Source organism: Taudactylus pleione, unplaced genomic scaffold, assembly GCF_031769625.1.
Source record: "Taudactylus pleione unplaced genomic scaffold, aTauple2 ptg000155l, whole genome shotgun sequence".
In the NCBI taxonomy this organism is placed as follows: domain Eukaryota; kingdom Metazoa; phylum Chordata; class Amphibia; order Anura; family Myobatrachidae; genus Taudactylus; species Taudactylus pleione.
This window is the reverse complement of record NW_028284557.1, coordinates 4,192,567-4,208,800: the sequence shown is the minus strand read 5'-3', so window position 1 is coordinate 4,208,800 and position 16,234 is coordinate 4,192,567. Positions and strand designations below refer to the sequence as shown.

The 16,234-nt window shown below is 44.0% G+C and overlaps 1 protein-coding gene across 2 annotated transcripts in view; it reads left to right on the top strand.

Moving 5' to 3' along the window:
- PLXDC1 (plexin domain containing 1) overlaps nucleotides 1-16,234 on the top strand; it is a 78,140-nt gene that overhangs the window by 16,765 nt on the left and 45,141 nt on the right. For both annotated transcript variants that reach the window (XM_088474711.1, XM_088474710.1), the window contains exon 3: nucleotides 14,143-14,286. In XM_088474711.1, coding sequence (XP_088330837.1) covers nucleotides 14,143-14,286 — 144 coding nt within the window. The remainder of the gene's footprint in view (nucleotides 1-14,142; nucleotides 14,287-16,234) is intronic.

The following is a 16,234-nucleotide window of genomic DNA, read 5'->3' as shown; positions in this document are numbered from 1 at the left end:
CGCAGGACACGTTCTGTACATGCGCAAAATAGGTCCTGCGCATGCACAGACCCTAAACCATTGGATGTACACTAACCATCGGGTTAGCATACATCTCTGAATCAGGCCTGGGTACTGTACTTAGAATCAATGTTTTGGTGCAGCCAGGTCACAAAGTCCGTGCACAAGCATTAACCAAGACGGCTGTTTTGTTCACCACCAAGTGGCAGGATCTCTGTCAGATTTGGCCATACAGATGGCTTACCATATCTGGCCTTACGGAGCTCAGGTGGAATTTCAGGTAAGAGTGGGTTTGGTGATAAAATCATTCAGATATATATGGTAGATTCTTATAACTTGACATTGTATTTACTGTGCAATGGGCTTCAAATAACCTACTCTTACCCATGAGAATAAACTTCTAGTTAATGCACATTACTTTCAGTCCCTTCATTCACTGGCTATTCTCAGCATGCATCCCAGCTAAATAGTCTTTTTTTTTGCTTAGAGGACGAACTGCTTTTGTGCTAGCTTCACTTATATAATGTAAGGGTTAAGAATTACTCTCTAGTAAAAATATATAAAATATACATGGCACGTGTCCAATGCTGTAACAGAAGAACTACCTGCAGAGTATCCAGTCCTTATTTGGACTTATCAGTGTTGTATGGGATTTTTTCTTTTTGCTCAGCACGTGAAGCACTACTAGAACAACCTAACTGAAACAAAAGATATAATGCAGCAGTGCCCTAGCTAATGTTCTTATTTGTCTTTCTGAGTCTTATAATTTTTCCTTCAATCAGAGTAATACAATTCCCTATCGTTATGGCAACTGAAAAGGTTACCCTGCATCAAAAAAATAATTGTATTTGCAACCCTTGCAGACACCTCTTTGCTGCATCTGCGATACCAGCTGTTGCGACTGAGTCTGGGATTATTATCGCAACCATCACGACCGATGGACGCTCCTATGGCCAGACTGTGGTAGTTGAAGTTTACCGCAGCCTGGTTGGGTCCTGGCAGCTGCGAGGCTAGGAAATCTACGTCCAGCGTTGCAGACCCTGGCCTCGTCCTTCCCGGAAAATGGCAGTGTCACATCCTGTTTCCGGCCAGCCACACCCCTGCTCCGACCCCCAAACACTGCAGCGTGAGAACCATGCTGCAGCTTGGAGAGGTCTGCAAACAAGATCGCAGGACCCGTTCTGCACATACGCACAATAGGTCCTGTGCATGCAATGACCCTAAACCATTGGAGATGTACATTAACCATTGGGTTAGCGTACATCTCTGAATCAGGTCCTGGGTACTTAGAATTAATGTTTTGGTGTGGAAAAGTCACAAAGTCTGTGCACACTAAACAGGGCTATTTGAGGATAAGTGTATGTGGACACATCTGTATTAATGATAAATAAGTCAACCTGGTGTAAAGATTTTATTGCAATGATGAAAACAAATATCATATATTAAATCAGGTTATTTAAAAAGGCAAAAGAGATACTCTACAATGTAAATTACGTTTTGAACTAGCTGTGTGCCTCAATTTCAACAAATATGTCTACATTTCTGCCAGGGCGCACAAAATTGCAAAGTAAAAATGCTATATTTGCGTAGCAGAAGCACAGGCAGAGAGGTAGAGTTAGGAGGAGTAGATGAATTCCCATTGAACCACATAGTAGGTGCAATGATGTACCGGGTTATAAAGAGAAGTAAAAAATAGGATCACTATATAGGGGTCTATTTATCATCACTTAATTTCTACAAAAGCTGGTGAAAATTAACATTTTCACCTGCAATTGTAGAAATTAAGTGCCCGGGCCATTCATCAAGAAGGTAAAGCAGGAGATATCACAGATCTCCTGCTTACCTTCCCATTGCGGAATGGCCCACTGTCCCAATACACTAGTATGGTGACAGAATTCATCAAGCTCTGAAAATACAATATTCATTATACATATACATTCTTCAGATGGCATTTGCTCCTGCTCTGGGCTCGCAACTCGCTCTTTCCCTATGGGATGGAGGCCAGGGTTGCGAAGAGGGATTCTTTCGGATCCCTCCGCCCCTGTCCGGTTCCTTGCGCCGGATGTCGGGGCTCTTGTGCACATGCGTGACCAGTAGATCACGCATGTGCATTAGTGTCACTGCTCTGAAAGGAGCAGTGAAAAGATTCACTGCTCCGAAAAGGAGCAGTGAAGCCGCTCGCGGGTACAGCTGATTTTCGGATCAGCTGTCTCCACACCGGAGCAATGATGAATTGATCAGGCATCCGTGGCGAGTTAAAATCAGTTTGGTCCCCGATAATTAACATCATGAATAGACCCCATAATGAGATAAAAGTGAGTCCATGAGGTGGGGCGGGGGCACTATCTGGCTGGAAGATATTAGGATATGACCCATCCGCTGATAACAATGAGGGCAAAGGGGCTGATTCAGAGCCGCTTCGATGTTACCCCACTGCGCATGCACCACCTCTGGCATGCGCGAAACCCATCCAGCGACTGCAACTCAGTCGCTACGGGTCTCTCTACAAGACGGGGCGAGCTGTCACGCACCATCGACAGCCGCCCCATCTTGTAGCGAGACCCGTTTTGTAGGCTGGGAGGGGGGGTGGCTGCACAAACACAGGCATTCCCTTAACAATGTGACCATTGTTAGTGATGTCAGTAGTGCGATAATCGCGATGGACTCCAGGCCGCTCGCACAAGCTGTGGGTGGTCACCCACAGCTTTGCGAGCGGCCTGGCAAAAAAAAAACACGCCCTGATTCAGAGCGGCTCTGAATCAGGCCCAAAATCTCTTCAACAACCTGCTGCTGTTAATGTTTCACCAAAAAAGAATGGTCCCACAATGCAGGTACCTTACAAACCACACCATACCAAATGTTTTGCCAAGGCTACAACCCGTCAGGCATCCATCCAGTGAGGATTTGTCTCTGTCCAGTACCTGTGGTTCTGTTTGTTTATCTTACCATTGACAAAGACATTTGATTCATCACAAAACAATACCTGGTATGGAAAATGAGGGTTCAGTGGAAGTTGCTCTGTTTCCCAGTGTGCAAACTCTAACCGACAGTCTGGGTCATCCTCAGTCAGATGTTGCAACGTCTGAATCTTGTAGGGATGCCACTTATGTGTAGACAAACTTCTCAAAATGGCCGTACGGCTAACCCTACATTCACGAGACAGACGACGAGTGCTATATTATGGGCTCTTTGAAAATGATGCCAGCACAGCAGTTGTTGATGCTTCATCTGTAACAGTTTGGTTTATATGCAACTGATCTGGTTTCTTTAAATTTGGCAAGGAGTTTGGCAACTGCACTGTGAGTAATGGATGGCCTATTTGGGTGATGTTGGCTGAAATCATTTGCAATAGCACGTGTGCTTCATTCTTCAGATATCAAGGCAATCTCAACACGTTCTGTTTGTCTTAGTGCCATTGTCATTAATGTCACTACCTGCAAAAGAAACCTAGAAAATGAATAAAGATACGCTAAAAATGAAGAACACCATTGTTTTTTCTTATGAAATTCTGGATGTTTGATGTCACATGACTACCACTTCAAGATGGCTGCCATACTGGCCACATACCCATTCCCCTATCATATGTGTAGACACTGGATTTCCTTACTCATTTCCTTTTTATAAGGGTGTTTTCACACTTATTGACCACCCTGTACTTATCATGAAGGTAATCATTATGTATTGAATAAGTAAGCAGCTAACATGAATAATAGTCTTTTGGGGGGGGGGGGGGGGGGCGTGGTTTGGCCAAGCATGAGGTAGGCAGCAGCTTGCTGAATCTCCCATCTTTTATCCTTCAGTTATCTTGATTCCCTAGTGACCCGGTGTTGAAACTTGCACCCCGTCCCTGCCTGCCCCTCCAGTGGTAATCTGTCCACATTCGGTGCTCGCTGGCTATACTTACCGGTGGCGCTGCATGTCACGGCGCTCTGCACTGTCTGCTGTCCTGGCCGCAGCTGCCTTCACTCCTGGCTCCAGCACAGCTTACTGGTGCTCTGGCTTCTGTGGTCCAAAGGTCCTGGAAGTGAGGAGCTTCAGTGGGATAAGACCGGCCTCTCATGCTGCCGACTCCTGCCGCCATCTTATCTGCACCCTGCCTGACCTGATAATGATATAATCCTGCTCTATTGTCCCCTTCCATTGAAAGTTAGGGCCAATTGGGTACCCCAGCAGACTGTGAAGACCATTGTTGTGACTGTGGGCATTCAGTGTGTTACTCTGGGGCTGTTCTGTGCTGGGTATAGTGGCCATTTTGGATTCCACACACGTAGCTGCATTCTGTTAACTGCATCTGTGCTCCTGCCTGCAGTTGTTCTGTGACCTGTGCATATATTTACCTAAACCAAGGTGCTCTCCTTACCTATAAGTCTGCTTTCTCAGTCAACATACTACTGACATGTGGAAAACAAGACATGCAGCATCCAGTGAATCAGATTCTAATCCTTCCTAACCCCCGCAATTCGCAGAGGGTGCATCTCAAAGTGATTCCCAGCAGTCTACGCAAAACAAATCTTACAAGCTATCACTACATCTGAGCAGCATGTTACAGATAAAATCGGGCAATTACAGGTGGATATTTCCTTGCTTCGTCACGATATCCAGAACGTCCGTGAGAGAATGGGTGAGGCTGAACACTGATCTGGAGAATCTTACCTCTCCTATGAAGGATACTGTTGCTGATCTCTCATCCTAAATGGCAGCTGTTAAAGCTAAATTATCCTATGTAGAGGGTCGGTTGAGGCTTCCTGAGTGTGCTGGGTGTTCCATTTCATAGAAATTTCTGTAAGATTAGCTGATTCAACTATTCAACAGAGTTGCTTTCAGTGCACAATTTGCTGTGGAACTGGCTCATAATGTCCTCTCGCAACCTCCTCCACCTGGTGCTCCGTCTCAGACTTTTATTGCCCGTCTGCTGCATTTTAAGAATTGGGACAGTTTGTTTTTTTTCTTAACGTAATTTTTTTTTTTTTTTTATATTTATGTGTCGGCATTTCTAGATAATACTTTGGTGTATTATTTCATAGTCCTACACCGGTATGTGCTTATGCAATTGTCATGTTTTATTATTCCTGTGCTTTAATATGCCCATTATTTGGCTACTTTGGGGTTGTCTCTTTTCCAACTTCTCTATCCTATATCCTCTATTATCTCACTCCTTTGATCTGTCTACGGTAAATGAGGGGCTCTGTCTGCTCAGCTGGAATGTTTGGGGTTCCCTTGTATTGGCCAAGATTAAAAAATATCATGCTGATATTGCTTGTTTTTTCGAAACTCATTTAGTTGGTGGTAAAGTGCTGGCCTTAAAAAACCATGGGTTGGTTGGATGTATCATACTTTTCCCATAATGCCAGGGATGTTTCTATTCTGATAAAGAAATCCCTTAGGCTGCTCTTCTCTAGGCATATGCAGTATTCTCAAGTAGAGGTGGGTGGTAGTTACTTGGCTTTTCTGGCTGGAGATGACATTGGTAGTAGGTCTATTCCTGTCATTCTCAAAGTATCCCATGATATTCTAGAACTGATATTTCTGATGTTTTTTTCAATACTATTTTTCTTTATACACCTCTAGAGTTTCTTATACTAATTCACAACTGCAGGAAGTCTGACACAGGTTTCATTGCCACATCTTACACAGAAAGCTATTGATTTCCTGGAAAGCTCCATTTACTTTAGAAGAAGTTGGCTTAGTTGTCTCCTCATTCCCTGCTTCCAAGGCTCCTGGTTGTGATGGGATTCCTGTAGTGTATAGGAACTTTAAGGGATTTTTTATTCCACATCTAATGGATACCTATAATATTTTGTATGAATGGGGCTCACTTCTGTGTCCAAAGCTATTATTATAGTGCTTGCTAAGCCAGGCAAATATCCCATGTTACCAGAGTCATATTGGCCCATATGCCTTCTATCCACCAATGTTAAAGTTGAAATGGGTTTTATACCTGGAAAGTCTACCGTTCAAAATATTCATAGACTTTTTTTATTATTTACAGAGGAGCGACCTATTAGAACCGGTGGATGTGGTGGTGTCTCTTGATGCTGCCAAGGCCTTAGATTTGGTCGAATGTGGCTACCTTTGGGAGATCTTGCGAATATTTGCCTTTGGTCCTGGTTTTATCTGCTGGATACAGTTACTGTACTCCCCGGCAGCCCGTGTTTCCATAAATGGCTATACTTTGGCTTCTTTTTCTCTTGCCAAAAGGACTTGTCAGGGCTGTCCTTTCTCCCCTGCTCTATTTGCACTTGCTATTGAGCCCCTGGCATGTCTTCTGCGTACTGCCCTTAATGTACATGGCCTCAGGGCTGGGGTAATTGAAGATGTTATAGCCCTGTATGCAGACGACATGCTTTTATTTTTTTGCAGGATGCAAATGTTTCCGTGGCTACGATGTTGACAATAGTTAATACATTTGGTGGTTTTTCCAGGTTTACTTGTTAATTGGGGCAAATCTAGAATATTCCTATTTCTGGTTGTTTCCGCTTAATTTCTCCTTCCCCGCTTCAGTGGACTTTACAATTTAAATATCTGGGAGTTTGGATAACAACTCTACCTAAAGTTTACGCATCTCAATATTAATCCCATTGCTTCTAGTTTTAAACTGAGGATTCAACATGGAAGAAATTGCCCCTTACAGTTATGGGACGTATTAATCTCTTTAAAATGTCAATATAGCCCAAATATTTATATTTTTTACATCACTCTCCAGTCTACAACCCCAAAAGTTTTTTTTCCAGGCATTGAGAGCATTCTTTTTTCATTTATAGGGGTAGATAGGCCTGCTCGGGTGGCCATTAAAATGCTGTATAGATCTAAGGCCTTGGGTGGTCTAGGCATCCCTAATCTCCGTATGTATTAAGTGGCCTCTCAGCTGGTCCATTTATTAGATTGGGTATTTAGTGTGGGGAATCGTACTTTGATTGGTTTCTTAACCAAGCGGATAGGTTCTTCTCCTTCTCCTTAGCAATTTTTACTTTCTGGTCTATCTGCTTCTGGTCTTCCTCCCTTACTTTGCTCCCTCTTTGTCTAGCGCTATGCTCTTACTTTATTTGATTGGTCAGATTTTGATGAAAATTCTCTCCTATGGTTTAACATTTCCTACCCTGAACTACTTAAACTAATATCTGGACTGTGAAAGGAGTCTGTTCTCTTGGTCAATTATACGAAGGGGGCATTTTTAAATCTTTTTTAAAGCTCCAGGAGGAATTTGGCTTCCCTAACATAGCTTTTTATAGATATTTGCAATTAAGACATCCAATACAAGCCCGTACTCCACTTTCCTGGATTGCATTCGGATGCTAATTGCCCAAAATGTGGATAAGCAAACTCAGGCTTTTGGCATTTGTTCTGGGAATGTTACGTAGTGTTTCCCTTTTGGTCCAAAGTTTGGGCACAAATAAGATCGTCAGCTCCTTCCCTTCCTAGACTGGACCCCAAGGTATGTTTATTTGGTCTTGACCTTGAAGAAGCACAGTCATTGATACTATAGTATTAGTGATACACTTTATTCCTTACAACTTTAGAGTAATAATAGCAAGAACCTGGTTTGCTACTGATTCCCCTAATATTTTGAGGTGGAGAGCTCTAGTCAATGATGTCGCTAATCATGAGAAATACCTATTTAAAAGCCGTAATTCTATGTCCAAGTACCATAAAAAATTAGATAGAATCTAGTTAATATCCCTCCAGATTGAGCAGATACTGACTCACAGTCGGTCTGTTAATGCAGATAATATATATTAGTTCCTTCCAGGGCCGGATTAATAATGGGGCTGATGAACCTGCAGCTCCAGGCCCACCACCAGAATAGGCCCACAGCAGCATCTGCTGTGTGGGCCGCTGCAGACAGGAAAAAAAAAAATTACTGACATTAGCCTGCCAGTCCGAGGCCATGCCCCCCCCCCCCGATTGCCAGTGCAACAATGGGCCTGATTTAGCCTGGCTCGCAAGCGGGTCGATGGCCGGGCAGTGCGCACGTGCCACATGCGCACTGCGCGTGCCCCTGGAGCTGTCGATGTTGATCGACCTCTCGCCCCGTTTTGTAGGCGGGAGGGGGGTGGCTGGTCAAACGGAACGCCTGCCGTTTGAGGGCGGGCCTACTGACATCGCTCTATTGGAGCCGGAAGCTCACTGGGGCTTACGGCAGACGAGACCCTACCACAAGAGTCTCGTCGCAAGCCCTATGGTCGCGATGGTCACGACCATCACCTGGCCTCTCGCAAAAGCTGTTGGTGGTGACCCACAGCTTAGCGAGCGACCAGAAGGCCGTTTTTGTTTTTTTTAAAAAGCGGCCGCCCTGATTGAGAGTGAGCGCTCACTTTTTGCGAGCGGCTCTGAATCAGGGCCAATGTCCATTGCTGCTGAATGACATATGTTCCTGACCTCCCGTTGTGATACCTATGCTTCCTACCATAGCAAGGCTGATTCTCAGAGCTTACCTATGTTCCTGAGTTCCCTGTGTGTTACCAGCGTTACTCCAGCAAGTTCATTCCACGTTACTCCAGTCCAGAGTCATATTCCAAGTTGTTCAAGTTCAATCCTCGTTACTCCAGTCCGGAGTCAAATTCCAAGTTCTACAAGTTTAATCCTCGTTGCTCCAGTCCGGAGTCAAATTCTAATTCTTCAAGTTCATTCAGTTCCAAGTCTACAGTTTCTTTCTACAGTTCCTTTTTCAAGTCCAGTGACTATTCAGAGACTTTTGTTCTACAGTTTTATTCATCATCTTCTAGTTGCGTTATCTCTGCACAGAGGCCTATATTATAACATCTTATATAACAGTCTCCTCTATTACTGTATGAGCAGAAACTACATTAAACCATCCAATTTCAAACTACCTATTGGTTCAGGTGTCTCTGTCTTACAACCCATTTCGGGTACACAACTCCAAGTTCCCCGGTCCGTGATAACACCTTCTCATTCAATGGTTTTGTTTATTTAAATTATTTTCAACATAGTAGATTAATACTGAAGACATCAAAACTATGAAAGAACACATATGGAATTATGTTGTAAACAAAAAAGTGTTAAACAAATCAAAATGTTTTATATTTTAGATTCCTCAAAGTAACCCTCTTTTGCTTGGATGACAGCTTTGCACACTCTTGGCATTCTCTCAATCAGCTTCATGAGGTAGTCTCCTGGAATGGTTTTGAATTAACAGGTGTGCCTTGTTGTGGAATTCCTTGCTTTCTTAATGTGTTTGAGACCATCAGTTGTGGTGTACAGAGGTAGGGTTAGAACACAGTGGACACCACTAATTGACTACTGTTGTAATCCATATTATGGCACCAACCACTCAACTCAATAAAGAGAAACGACAGTCCATCATTACTTTAAGACATGAAGGTCAGTCGATACGGAAAATTTCAAGAACTTTGAATGTATCCTCAAGTGCAGTTGCAAAAACCATAAAACGTTATGATGAAACTGGCTCTCATGAGGACTGCCCCAGGAAAGGAAGACCAAGAGTTACCTCTGCTGCAGAGGATAAGTTCATTAGAGTTACCAGCCTCAGAAACCGCTACTTAACAGCACCTCAGATTAGAGACCACATAAAGTCTTCAGAGTTCAAGTAGCAGACAAATCTCAACATCAACTGTTCAGAGGAGACAGCGTGAATCAGGCCTTTATGGTTGTATTGCTGCAAAGAAGCCACTACTGAGGATGAACAACAAGAAGAAGAGAATTGTTTGGGCCAAGAAACACAAGGAATGGACATTAGACTAGTGGAAATCTGTACTTTGGTCTGAGAAGTCCAAATTTGAGATTTTTGGTTCCAACCGCCGTGTCTTTGTGAGACGCAGAGAAGGTGAGTGGATGGTTTCTGCATGTGTGGTTCCCACTGTGAAGCATGGAAGAGGAGGTGTGATGGTGTGGGAGTGCTTTGCTGGTGACACTGTTAGTGATTTATTCAAAATTCAAGGCACACTTAACCAGCATGGCTACCACAGCATTCTGCAGAGGCATGCCATCCCATCTGGTTTGCGCTTACTGGGACCATCATTTGTTTTTCAACAAGGCAGTGAACCCAAATACACCTCCAGGCTATGTAAGGGCTACTTGACTAAGAAGGAAAGTGATGGAGTGCTGTGTCAGATGACCTGGCCTCCACAATCACCTGACCCAATTGAGCTGGTTTGGGATGAGTTGGACCGCAGAGTGAAGGAAAAGCAGCCAACAAGTGCTCAGCACCACTGGGAACTCCTTCAAGACTGTTGGAAAACCATTCCAGGAGACTACCTCATGAAGCTGATTTAGAGAATGCCAAGAGTGTGCAAAGCTGTCATCCAAGCAAAAGGGGGCTACTTTGAGGAATCTAAAATATAAAACATATTTTGATTGTTTTTTGTTTACAACACAATTCCATATTTGTTCTTTTATAGTTTTGATGTCTTCAGTAGTAATCTACTATGTTGAAAATAATTTAAATAAACAAAAACCATTGAATGAGAAGGTGTATCCAAACTTGTGACTGGTACTGTATTTTCATAATATATGCACATATATATTCATACTACATATATACTGTATATATATATATATATATATATATATATATATATATACACGTACAGTATATACTGTGTCTACATATTTATCTAGTATACAGTAAATGTATGTATATTATATCTATATACGTATATCTATATAAATGTATGCATATCTATGTATATATAATTAATGTATGTGTATATATTATAAATAAATATGTGTATTTATTATAAATATATAGAGTGAGAGCATGTATGATTTTTGGATGTCTGAAACAATGACAAATAAGAACGCAGTATTTGTATGAGATAGAAAGTGGGAGGTGCAAGATTAAAATTTTTGTCAGGGTGCATACAAACTTAGGGACTCATTTATCAACGAGTTTTATCATCTCGTAAATTATAAATGGTGCTCCAGCCAATCAGCTCCCAACTACTACTTTTCAAACAGATGACAGTTGGGAGCCGATTGGGTGGAGCACCATTATCATATACGAGTTTTACCACTCGTGAATGATAAACTCGTTGATAAATGAGGCCTTTAATTCTTACCAAACTTAGTACCCACGCTGGACTTTAAGCTAAAGGGAGTTTCCATACGGCTGATGCAAAAATCTGTGCGCCTGCAAGCAGGAAGCCACTCTGCCCACTATTTTTCTGTTCAGAGCCACAAGTGTCATCATTAGTACCGACACTAGCCCTATGCTTGGTACAAGAGTTCTGTCTGAAACAGGCTTCACCTTCTCCATACGCATGACTAAGAATCAGGGGCATTTCTAGAGAGGAGGGGGCCCGTGTGCAGTCTCCGACACGGGCCCCCTCCTCTCCGCCCGGCGGCCAGCAGCGCACTGAGTTATAGACTCTGGGCACTAGAGTGTGCCAGGAGTCTATAATGTATGCACAGATCACCGGGAAAATGGCCGCTGCGGCCAGTTCCCCTGTGCTGCGCATGCGCTAATAACGGGAAAATGGATGCCGCGGCCATTTTCCAGTGCCGGACCCTTGCGCCGACGTGGGACTCCGGAGAGGTAAGTAATATTATGGGAGCAGGGTGTGCAGGGTGGGGCCCCCTGGACCCAGGGGCCCGTGTTCGCCGCACACCCTGCACCCATTATAGATACGCCCCTGCTCAGAATAGCACATGACACAAGCTATACCTCCACAAGACAGAACAGTTCTGTGCGATCGCATTATGGCCCTGATTCAGAGCCGGACGCTCTGACCAGAGCGCTCGCTCTGAATCAGGGCCCTCCTCCATTAATATTGGAGCGTCCTCCTGGACGCTCGTATAGCTGTGGGTGACCACCCACAGCATATACGAGCGTGCAAAAAGATGGTCGCGATGGTCTTGACCATCGGACTTGCGAGGGAAACCCTGCGGTCGGGTTTCCCAGCCGCAAGGCCAGGAGTGATTTTGGCTTTATCAGAGCCAAAATCACTCCCACTGACATCACTAGTGATGTCAGTGGGGCCGGCTTCAGACGGTAGGCGTTCCCATGGGAGGGAGCTCCGTCGTGCGCATGCACGAGACCCGGACTGCGACAGCCAAGCTGTCGCTCCGGGTCTCGCACCAAAGGGGGCGTGCTGTCGATGTTGATTGACAGCACGCCCCCTTTGGTGGGCGTGCCTGCCAGACGTCTGAAGCCGGCCCCACTGACATCACTAGTGATGTCAGTGGGAGTGATTTTGGCTCTGATAGAGCCAAAATCACTCCAGGGCTTGTGGCTGGGAAACCCTACCGCAGGGTTTCCGTCGCAAGTCCGATGGTCGCGATGGTCAAGACCATCGCGACCATCTTGTTGGACGCTCGTATATGCTGTGGGTGGTCACCCACAGCTATACGAGCGTCCAGGAGGACGCTCCTTTTTAGTGGAGGAGGGCCCTGATTCAGAGCGAGCGCTCTGGTCAGAGCGTCCGGCTCTGAATCAGGCCCTTACTTCGCACGCTATCAGCTCTTAGGCTGCGTAGGGCATTGCAGTGGATACTTTATGCACGCCCACTTTCGACTGTATCCAGCTTTATTTCATATATAAGCTCTGATCTATGTGATGCCTTGATGTGATGACGTAACTGTTTTTTTGTAACGTTTGTACTATCTAAACTGTCAAGAATGCAGTATTCTAAACCCCTGGTAAAGCTGTCATTGTAACGTCTTGTTATATATTTTGACAAAACTAGACTTATGCTGGCCATATATTGCCAGATAAAATGTCTATAAACCAACAGACATTCTTGCTGACAGCCTGAAATCAACAGATATTGTGACCATACACTGTGAGATAATACTTGTATTGGCCATTATATCGGTATTCCTCTCCTGGGGAGAACACATTTCCTCTTTCCTCCCATGTGAAGGAGTAGGGGAAATGTTTGTCGATCGGCACGGAGAAGCAAATACACCAATGCGGCCAATTAGCAGCACACAAATTATCGGATCTTAAAAGTACACGCTGGACGATTTAGCATGTCCAACAGACGTGGGGGGGCTCCGGTGGCAGATCCGGTGGGGGAGAGTGCAGTCACTCTCTCCCGCATATAACGCAGGGAGAGAAAGGACTGACTGTTGCTGCATAGGGATGGCCATTGGTAGGTTAACCATCGATGGTACCATTGGTGGTTGACATCAATGATATGAAACCATCAGCTGTGAACTATCGATGGTTTCATCTACTGATGGCACATGGAGAGAAAAAACAATGCTTGGCTCTGTGTCATCAATGGCAGTGAACAATTGGGTCTCTGCCATCGATGGAAAAACCATCAGCAATTGGTAGCTAACCATCATTGGTCGATGGCCATCCCTAATGTATAAGCATCTCTCTCTAGCCAGCACGTAGCAGCATGTGTGTTGGCCTGGGGAGAGATGCTGGTGCAGCAGCAGTCTTTTCTCACTCCCTGCAGAAAGTACCACTTTCTGTTTCCGGGGCAGCAGTTTTATTATGGAAGTGGGGTCTCCTATTTAGACTAGGATAGATCAAGAAATAAGAAAATTATATTTAATTTTAAATTCAGTAAAGTGGTGAACAAAGATTTAGAGAATATTTTATTCAGTAAAAATGTATTTGAAAATCATGTGTATTGATACTTTTACTCATAAGAACCTCTGCCAATTACACTGGGAGAAATGGAGTGCCAAGGTCAGGGATGTCACGAGGGGACGGGGGTGGGGGGGAGGGATACTGATTACCTGGGCTTGCTGGAGGGGCCTGGCAGAGATTCTGCTTGTTTTGTATGTGCAGTCCTTTCTATAGGTATTTGGGTTTCTCAGTCCTAGAGGTTTATTCAATCCACCTCCCAATGCCTCCTCCCCTTTACAACTATAACTTCAGTTTTGAGGGATTTTCTGGAGACTTTACTGTTTATACCCTCGGCAACATCCCACACTCTTAATGCTGGTTGTAGACCTCTGTTAAAACTATTTATTTCACTACTGAATTCACTCAATAAACAGAGTGAAGACAATAGTGAAAATAAAAAAAAATAAAAAAGTAAAGTCACGGATTTTTAGAAAATCCAGTTTGCATTCTCATAAATATTGTCTCGTGCTTCAAAATGGCTGCTAAACTGTGTTTAAATAAGTACACTTTAAGTTAGATAACTAGAAGGGCTTATACTTTCATATGTACATTTTAGATCAATGACTTCTCTTTTCACACAGGAGGACAGCCACAAATATTACGCATCAAGAGTTTTTGGGCCGTTGGAGGTTCAAGGTCAGGACCTGTGGGTGAATTTACTGCAAGAAAAAGGCAAAAAGGCCAGGGTCCATAGCATCCTTTCTACTGCACACAAGCAAGCCTCGGTGAGACCTCCTCTGTACCTAGCCTAAGCCTAGATAACCAATATGTCTGACCTAAAAACTACCCAGTTTGGATGCAGACCTCTGATTCTCACTGACAAATTACTTCTCATAGCCTATCCAACACAAATGGGTTGTTAACCATCTCTATATTTAGCACTTTTTGAGTATCATTAATTACCCTGAAGTTTCAACATGCATCTATCTGTATGTTTTTATGTATGTATACATGTGTCCTTCCTTACTCTTGCTTCAGTTGTGCCAAATAGCCCCTCTTGACTCGCCAGAACTATGCACCCAGCTATGCAACTTTTTAGCTCAATCTTATTAGCATCATTAAAACACATATTGGGGAATTCAATATGGGAGCGAAAACATTGTTTTTGCGATGTTTTCGCACCTATGACATCATTATTGCAGGTTTTGCTTTTACACTGTATTCAATTTCAAAGACTTTTCGCAGGTTCGAAAAGTCTTTTCACCACTGAATAGGTGGCGAAAAAAGTGCAGAATTGGGGTTTAGGGGTGCAGGCTTAAAAAAAAAATAGCCTGCACCCCTGGGAATGACATTTAAAAAATAACTGTGTCAAAAAAAGTAAAAAAAAAAAATAGGGACACCACAAAAAATTATTTAAAAAATTGGGGTGAAAAAAAAAAAATGGGAAAAAATTGTTTAACAATAGGGAAATAGGTTCAGGGCTATTCTGCAAGTATGCGGCAGATGTTTTCTAGAATAGATTTATAGCGGCAGGTGCACAAATGCAGAATTTAAAAAAAATTACTTTAGGGACATCAAAATATGCTAGTACCCATTTTCATGTACCCCAAATTTGATGGGACCACTTAAAAAAACGAAAAAAATAACCTAAGTGCTCTTCTGCAACACTTCTTCAATGTCGGGAAAAAAAACACCTGCTGCGGCTATTTAAATCCCCGACTTTCATATACAGGCTAAAACGGGGGTATCCATAGTGATCCCCCATGTTTTTGGAACTTTAGGGGGGTCCTACAATTTTTTTAAGGAAAATTTCGTAACTTTACGCAAATCCCACTTCGCAGGCTCCCGTTTTCGTTAGTTTCATATTGAATACGGGGATAAGCAGGCGCGCGCCCGATACTTTATCCCAGGTAAAAGCTCCGATATGAAACGTAAACTTCGACAGCGAAGTTTACGTTTCATATTGAATTCCCCTCATAGAAGGAAATAGCGATGCACACCAACTGAGTCCCCAATCTTCCCTCTCATCTTTTTCCCTCTCTCTTAAATCTCCCATCCTTACGCTACTTCTTAATCTGATCTATCTACCACTATAGATATAGGGCCTGATTCAGACCCACTCGCGAGCGGCTGTCCGCTCGCAAGTGGGTCGATGTTCTGGACTGAGCATGCGCACGACGGAGGGAGCTCCGTCGTGCGCATGCGCCAGACGCGACGAGCGAAGGAAAGTCCTTCGCTCGTTGTGTCCGATCAAAGGGGGCGTGCTGTCAATGTTGATTGACAGCACGCCCCCTTTGGTAGGCGTGCCTCCCTGACGGGGGCGTTCCCACGGGAACGCCTCCCGTCAAAAGCCGGCCCACTGACATCACTAGTGATGTCAGTGGGAGTGATTTTGGCTCTGATAGAGCCAAAATCACTCCGGAGCTTGCGGTTGAAAACCTCAACCGCAGGCTCCGGCTCGCAATTTCGATGGTCGCGATGGTCTCGACCATCGCGGCCATCAAAATGCACGCTCGTATAGCCTGTGGGTGGTGACCCACAGCTATACGAGCGTCCAGAAGGACGCTCCATTTTCATGGAGGCCGTACGCTCTGAGCAGAGCGCACGCTCTGAATGAGGGCCATGGTCGTCATTTTGTCTACACTGGGGTTGACTCCCAGTGTACTTATTTTATATTCTGCCTCATTAATACATACTGTACAGCTCTGATTGTCAAACTCATCTTGTCTATAT